General features: G+C 47.8%; 1 protein-coding gene across 1 annotated transcript; it reads right to left on the bottom strand.

Annotated features, from left to right (window-relative positions):
* Positions 1–251: 251 nt before the first annotated feature.
* SPRY2 (sprouty RTK signaling antagonist 2) lies at positions 252–6,846 on the bottom strand. The gene is made up of 2 exons (XM_068170325.1): positions 5,947–6,846; positions 252–2,034 (listed from the first exon to the last, which is right to left on the bottom strand). The coding sequence occupies exon 2, from the start codon at positions 1,981–1,983 to the stop codon at positions 1,042–1,044; it is 942 nt and encodes a 313-aa protein (XP_068026426.1). The 5' UTR covers positions 1,984–2,034; positions 5,947–6,846; the 3' UTR covers positions 252–1,041.
* Between the last annotated feature and the right edge of the window lie 1,240 nt (positions 6,847–8,086).

Here is an 8,086-nt window from a genome sequence, read left to right as displayed (position 1 = left end):
GAATTAATGCATTTTCCTACGTCCATTTTTCTTTTCTGCTGTATAAACAGTATATGGGAGATTTGTGCAAAGGAAGGAAGCAAAGGTCCTGCATTATTCTCAAAGTAGTAAACAAGAACAACAAAACACAATCAAAAATTCTATTTTTGTTTTCTTATTACTGTGACTATATCACTGTGAAGCATGCAACTAGAAGAACCAGTTTTCCCAATTCAGAATAAATGTGGGTTAAAAAATGACAAGTAGCCCAGTTTAATTTCAAACGTTAATATATTTTCTATTTTATAGTGAACATATGCATCGTTCACCCCTTATTTGCAGCAACTATGACGTCCTCATAAAAAGGGGTGACACTTGTAAGATGCCTCTTAAAATAAATATTTCTTTTTATAAAATAATAAAACTTCAAATAAATATTCTTTACACTAAACAATATGTTGAAAAAATTAGAAAATAAAGGCTGAATTTTACTGTAACTGTACAATATACATGAAGTCCAAAGGGAAATCAGAGTCTTGCAATAGAAGGTTTCCATAAGACAAAATACAATCTAGAAACATACTGATTGATTCACATTCTTCTGAATGTACAACATATTAGTATAATATTTTGTGACTGTGCCATGTCTTATGACAGCACTTACTTTTCACAGTTGAAAATATTATCATATATACAAAAATATAGCACATTATCTCTGGCAGAAAACAATGAAAAAAAAAAGAGTCATTTGCTAATTTACAAATTTTGCAAGTACTATTCACAAACAATAGAGTTGCCTAGGAGTGTCTGTGTTGCTTTAGCTTATGCAATATGTGGGTCACAATGTACTGCATCCCTTTTTTTCTTTTTTCCTGTATGCCACTAGCTGGACTCTAACAAGCATATCAGTTAAGATGGCACACAGAGCACAAAGCATTTCACTGCAAACAGTGAAGTATAAACCCAACCCTTCAACTACAGTGCCAAGACCACAGCTGCTTAGTTGGTTGCATATGTACGTTAAAATAACCCTTTCTACTTTAGTATTTCTGACTAGTGATGCTATGTTGGCTTTTCAAAGTTCCTGGGGGGGACACTGGGAACTTTGCAGCAAACTGTGTTGGAGTGTTTACAGCGGCACCCAGGCCGATTTACCCGGTCGTAACAGCCCTGGCACAACTTAAGGCAACCCTTGGCTGGTAGGTAACACCACAAGCAAGGCAGAAAGAGGGACACCACACCCATGGCAGACCATCTAGTGCAGCAATGCGACTGACTGCAGGAACAGGGGTTGTCAGCACAGTTGTCCTCATCATCGTTAGAGCAGTGATAGAAGAGGCCCTTCACACAGCAAACGCAAGTCCCATAATCAACCACATTCTGGGCTGAGCAAAGGCACTGTTTGTCACAGATCCAACATGATGGGAGGGTCCTTGGATAAGTGCACTCCTTACACTTACATTTTCCACAGTCCTCACACCTGTAGCTGTGTGCTCCCAAGTCTTCTTTGCTCAGTGGCTTCAGCTCACTCGACTTGAGCTCAGACTTAGGTTGCATTCGGACTATCCCATCGGCAACTGGCCCTGAAGATGAACCTAGAAGTCTTTGTTCAGATGAATTACTGCTCGTACTTGTCCTTGTACTGCTCCGTGAACCTGTGCTGACCATGCTGATGGACCGGGACAGAGGTGCCCGAGGAGAAGTGTGTGCTTGCGTGTGCTGAATCCGGCTAACATGACGGTGCTCAGGCAAGGCATGGGGCCTTTCATTTTTGGGTTGGGTTGCTAGCCGAGGAGCGGTCTTGACCCCGGGCCGTGGAGCCACTGTAGGTCCCTCTGTGTACTCATTCGTGTTTCGGATGGCTCTGATCTGGTCCAACGACAACACGTGAACCTGCTGCATCAGGACATCCCGCAGGTCGGGCTCCCCATGCGGTCTCCCACTGTCACGCCGAGCCTGTAGCAAGGCCTGCGATCCGCTGCCGTGCTGAGCTCTCGTCTCCATCAGTGCCTTGAAGCGTGCTCACCCCGGCAGGCTTAGAACACATCTGAAATCCTGGAGCGAGAAAGAGAGGATTCACTATTGCAACATGTCTCATGCTCTCTACAGTAGTCTTTCAAGCCTGCAGGATCCCACAGCATTGCACACAATCAAGTAATGCATCAGCCATTAAAATAGAGGAGTCCCATCTAGGGCGGAGCATGGGTGCCAGTCAGTTGGATGCCCTTCCCTTGGTTTGTTCTGCCTAGCCCTGTGGAGAGCTTAAAAGGATTCTGTTCTAGGTCCACTCATCTTAACTTGTGTCTCTAGAAAATCTGCATATTGCGCCTGCTAGCTAAGTCTTCCCAGGCCATCTTCTGGTTCGATCATGGCCTTTAAAGTGATCACATTTCAGACACTTAAAGTGACTCTTCTTTTTACATCTGGCTAGTGAAAAACTTAAAGAAAAAAAAGCCCACAAGTATTTAGCAAGTGTAATGTGACCTGCTGATGACAGACATATAATTCTCCATTTTTTTTTTTTTAAATAAAAAGGATAATATTTTGGTAGGCTAGTCTCTTTACACATTAAACTTTACATGATGTAAATAGGAAATTTTAGTTTAATACCAATGGTCCCAAGAAAAACACCAAATAGCAATAAAATGTTTGAGGTTAGACATTAAATGAGTTAGTGCTACCAAAAACTTCAACAGCACAAGTAAAAATATCTTTCCAGTGTTTTAGTGTGTCACACTTGTGTACACCACTGTGATTGTTATTTTAAGGCTCAATACTACAAAAGCAATGCTACCACAGTTTTATTTTCTTAAAGTGTGTAAAAAGTTCCATAGACTGCATTTCAAATTGTAAATATTACCAAGAGTAGTTTGTGGGACAGAGGCATGCATAATGTAATCAAACAATGCCAGCATCCAATAAGTCTACTTGATTGCAAATGTTACTTTAAAGGGTCAATTAACTACAAAGCAGAAAGGCAGACTTAAGAATTTAAATGGAAACCCAGTAAAAGACCCAGAAGATAAAAACTCTTAAATAACTAACTTCCATGCTCAGATATGCAAAAGTTTCGAGTATTGACCTCTAAATTAGTTAGTATTTGCTTTGCTTTTATCACATCTTAAAGTAGTTCCAAAATCCAATTACCTATACAAAAATTCTGAACAATATTTTACAATTAAAACCCAAGCAGGATCCAAGCTTCTTACAAGGACCACACAATGTCTTCAATTATACCTAGAAAGAGCACCACAGTGTTACTCTGTACACATCAGTTACCAACAATAATACTATACTGCAGTATAATAAAATATAGCCAAATAGTTTAACAATGAATATCTCAAGACACCGCATTTATTCTAACAGCAGTGGAAAACATTTAACCTTTTAACTCCTCAAGCCCTCTCCTGAAGTTCTTTTCTTAAAAAAAAAACTAATTAAAGAAAAAGCTAACTTTGAAGAGTGACCACCTATTTTAAATATTGCCAAATCCTGGGTTTGGGCAGAGAGTTTAATGTTACAGTGTTCCACCACCCTCCCCCGCCACACACACACCAAAAAAAATAATTAAAAAAATACTTGCAAACTTGTCTTGAAGCATTGCTTATGTTTTCTTCAAATTAATACCGTCACCATTAAAAAGTTTCAACCAACAAGCCTAAGCAGACATTTCCTCATCTGAAACTATTAATAGAACATAAAACACTTAAAATACTTTCCCCACCCTTGAGAGGTTCTAGTAGCCCTATCTGCCCTCCACGTCCGTGTTTTAGTCAGACTCAGCCAGCTGAAAAGGTAATACCGAATCCATCCCTGACTCTCCAGAAATGACAACCCGGTGCAAGACCAAAGCTGACCCTGACCTGCACGCGCTTCAGACGACACCGGTCTCGCTGGCGGAGGCTTCCTCAGACGCCAAGGTGGGAGCTGGAGGCGATGCCTCCGCGCTTCTCCCCCTTCCCCTTGGTAGGCTCCATCCCGGCGCGGAGGGGACGCGGAGGGGACGCGCAGCAGGTGGGAGGCGGCAGCCCCTGGCCCGCAGGAGCGCGACCGCAGGCGCCGCCGGCTGCCCCGCAAGTGCAGACAACCTGGAGATAACCAGGAGACATCCTCTGGGCTGGGAGGTGGGAGGAAGGGGGGGCTGCTGCTGCAGCCGCCTTATCAGGAAAGTCAAACCCACGTTTCCTTTTAACTCTTCCCCCCCATGCCCTCCCCCGCCTCAAGAGATGCTAAAGAAGCCTTCCTCTCCCGGGCACAGCAAGGCGCCCTAGAGACGGTCGAGACAACACCTCCGGGACAGTTGGGCGAGAGGCAGATTACCCCCTCTCACCTTGCCATAAGCACCCATTCAGCTCCACAAAGGTAGCCTCTGGAAAAGCTCCTCTTATTTTACGCATATGCTGCAAATTGCCTGAACTTCAGTCCGCCCCCCTCTGCCACAGCCCTAAGGGGACCCAAGAAGGCATTTTCAGCGGGACATCGGTCTATCAGGGTGATCCTCCTTTCTTCTCCCCTTGATGCACTAACAGGACAAGATGCACACCTCTGGCACATTTATTTGCAAACATAAGTTTGCACCAAAATTCTTACGGGAGAGCAGGTCTCTCCTTCCCCTGACCTAGCCCTTCTCACTTTCCATCCACCAAGACCAGAGAAGCAGCATTTGCCTTTTTGTGTGTTCATGTGTGTGGTAACACGATTCTCCACTTCCAAAAGCCAAAGTCCACTCTTTCGCAGAGCTCAAGTGACATGATTGCTAACTCTTCCTATCTGGGATTGGTAAAAAGGCGAGTAAGGGGGCCGGGTTTTGCCTTCGGCACGTTTGGGTAAATTTAAAATGCAAGGGGCTTCTTGCATGCTGTGGAAAAAAACCGTATCTCGCTGACTAGGAGAAGGCAAGCCTAACGGGGAGAAGTCTTCTGTGCCCGTGAATTTCTGTTTTGTCTCCAGAGCCTGTGCAAGGCACCCCCACCCCCATCTCCACCGCACACACACTAACCACCTCCTCTTCTTTCAAAGTGCTTTGAAACCCCCATTAAGGGCTGAGTGTGTGATCAGACTATGGATTAGGGCAAAAGGGACTTTACCATCGGGGTGGGGCAAACTGACACACAAATACCTTGCTGAAAAGAACAGCAGCTTGCTTTTTTTTTTTTTTTTTTTTCTTTGGGGGGGGGGTGTGTGGAGTACAAAGTAAACCCACCAAATAAAAACAAAGTAAAAGCATAAAGTAAGGCTATCCTTCCCCTCCACACATGCCTTCTGCATAGAAGAACCTAGAGAAGAACTTTCCTCGTCTTATGGACTAAATTAATTTCATCACAAGAGAAATATACGCGTGTACACAAACGCATATATATTTGTATCAGAAGTGCGCTCACTTCCGAATTGCATGGATCACCCGACGCCACTACAGACAGGCGTAAATCACGCACTGTAAGGACGGTATCTCGCTCTCCCCCAAGTCGGAGGCACAAACAGCCCCGGCGCTCGCCATCCCCGCAGCGCCCTCCCTTCACCTCCCCGCGGGGTTTGTCGCAAACGCACGCGTACCCGGAGAGGTAGAAGCGCGCAGGACCGCCCGTCCTTGGCTCCCCGCAGCAGTAAGAACACGCCGAAGTGTCCGTGTCCTCTACACCACCTCCACCACCACCCCCCAACCTGCTCGCAGCCCCCGCAAGCATGCCTACGCACCCGCGCAGCCTTCCGCCCCCCCAATGCTGCCCGCAAACCCCAGCGGAGCTCCCCCACGCCACCTCCGCCTCCCCAGTGAGAAACTGATCCAAAATCCCACCTCCGGCTCCTCTCTGAGAAAGGAAGAAGAGGGGAAGGAGGGAAAGAGAGAACCTGTACAAATGGAAAAGGGATCAGCCTCAAACATTTCCAAGACTTTTCTTGGAGAAGTCGGGGGGAGGGAGGGAGAGGTTACTGAAAAGCTTGTTTTGCAAAGAAGGAAAAGGCTCTCACCGTGATCGCGGCGCTGCACCAAACCCCTCTCTCTCTTGTATTTTCTTCTTCCTGCGGTTTGCAAATAAATCCAGCCCTAAAGCGAAAAAAAAAAAAAAAAATCTTTTCCAAACTCTGCTTTAGTCCAACTTGCAAATTAGAGCAAGAATGATCACCGTGTAAAAAAAAAAGTCCAGAGCAAAGTTAGGTTTCTTTCCCCAGATCGATTATAAATACGTGTGTGCGCGTATGTACTATAATAACAACAATAATAAAAACACCTCTCCGTGTGGGGGTGGATTTTTCTTGCTCCTAAAAAAAAAAATTAAAAAAAAAAAAATCAGTCTCACACACTTTTCCTTAATGAACAGGAGGCCGAATCGCCAATACCAAGTCACTTTTTTTGTTGTTGCATATGATCAAGAGAACGGGGAAAGCAAAAGCAAACCAAAACGGATCTAAAATAAAATCCCAGAGCTTTCTTCCACTGAGCTCCTCCAAAAAAGCAGCTTGTGCAATGTAGCCGTTCTGCTGAGAAGCTGCTTGCTGCAAGCTCCCGTTCCCCTCTCTCCCTCCAGCTTTCTCGCTCCCTCTGCGAGCGTGTGTTGCAGGCAGCTCTGTAGTTTGCAATCGGGGCGGGGGGGGGGTGGTGTTTTGGAAGCGCAGCGGATTTGTGGTGGTGGTTGTTGTGTGTTTGGAGGAGGTGGAGGAGGAGGAGGAAGATTTGAGATCTGAGCTGTAGGGGCTCGCCGGTTTTCTGCTTGCTCGCTCTCTCCCTCTCTCTCTCTTTTTTTTTTTCTTTCCGGAGGAGGTAGGGTGATCTCTCTGCAAAAGCAGCAGTAAATGGCGTCATGTGGATCTGAAGAGGAACAGAGCAGTTGTTGTCCCAGAGGATATATCGCATCCGGTCCCAGCTCATTGGCTCTGCGGGGCTACATTCACTGGCGCTCCCAGCGCCCTGCCAGCACTCTGAGCTGCGGGAGGCATTGAAAAGGGCAGTGCTGCTGCTGCCGCCTCGCCAGCACGGCCCCGGCCTGAGCCCCGGCCCCGTTCGCGGCCCCGGCCCGTCCGCTGCACGGGGGAGACGGGAAGCCCCGCTCCCGGGGCCTCCCCGTGGCGTGTTTTCACAGGAGGCTCCTCCGTGCGCGGTCACACGGCGCTTGGAGTTGCTTTTGTGCTCGTGTATTTATTCAGAGGCAGGCAGCGATAGGTCTGCGGGGGAGCCGAGGGGAGTTTGCTGCTCCCGGGGAGGAAGGCAAGGCACGCTTTCCCCGCCGCTGCGGCATTTCGGGAGACCCGTTTCTACCTTCCCGCCTCGTGTTTTTTTAATCGAGTGGAATAAAAGTTTATACTTTCTGGCCTCCCCCCCCCCCCCCCTTTTTCGTAGTCGGTCGCGGCCCGCGCAGGGAGAAGGAAGGGTGATTATTTAGGGCATTGTCCCGCGGATTAACGCGATTAGGCGGCACAGGGGGCGCCCCCGGGGCCGGGCGGGAGCGCGGAGCGGGGATGGCGGGGCGCTGAGCGGCGGGCTGGGCCGGGCCAGGCCGGGCCGAGCGCCACGGGGGGAACGGGCGGTGGGGGATGACAGCGCGCCGCGGGCTCTCCGCGCTTCGAGGTTTGCAGCGTCCCGGGCAGCAGCGGGATTGCCTCGCCTGTGCAGCAAGGCGAGGAGGTATTAGAAAACAAAGTCCCAAACACCTACCTTCCTCCCCCCACCCCCCCCCTTTAATTAATTCCCATTCGTATGGGGGGCACGGTCTGCAAGCAGCTTACAAACGTGCCTGTTTGTCTTCTGGGCGTTTCCTGACACGGCCACAGCTAGATCCCTTTTATACGAACTCAAATCACCGACGGGGCCACTGTCGCTGGGCCCGGGCATCTTGCGCCTACATATATCTTTAAGCGCGCAAAGCAGCGTATCTACGTAGGCATTGCACCGGGCACGAATATGTCCGTATCACGTGTGGCACTGCTTAAAATATACACGATACGTAAGGCAGTAATGCATTGCATTATTTACATGAGCAATCGTTGCTGCAAAAGCCCCACCACAGCCCTTTTTTACTACTTGAGGCAATTTTGCAGGCACTTCCTCTTCTACACCTGCTAGGCATCGGTTTTTGAAGGGGGTGGCCATTCTCAATAAAACCCGTGGAAACAA

The sequence above is a fragment of the Melanerpes formicivorus genome, unplaced genomic scaffold (genome assembly GCF_026170545.1).
Source record: "Melanerpes formicivorus ecotype bairdi unplaced genomic scaffold, bMelFor1.0.p_v2 SCAF_330, whole genome shotgun sequence".
NCBI classification, from domain to species: Eukaryota; Metazoa; Chordata; class Aves; order Piciformes; family Picidae; genus Melanerpes; species Melanerpes formicivorus.
The sequence above is the reverse complement of the archived record's forward strand: the minus strand, read 5'-3'. Positions and strand labels throughout refer to the sequence as shown.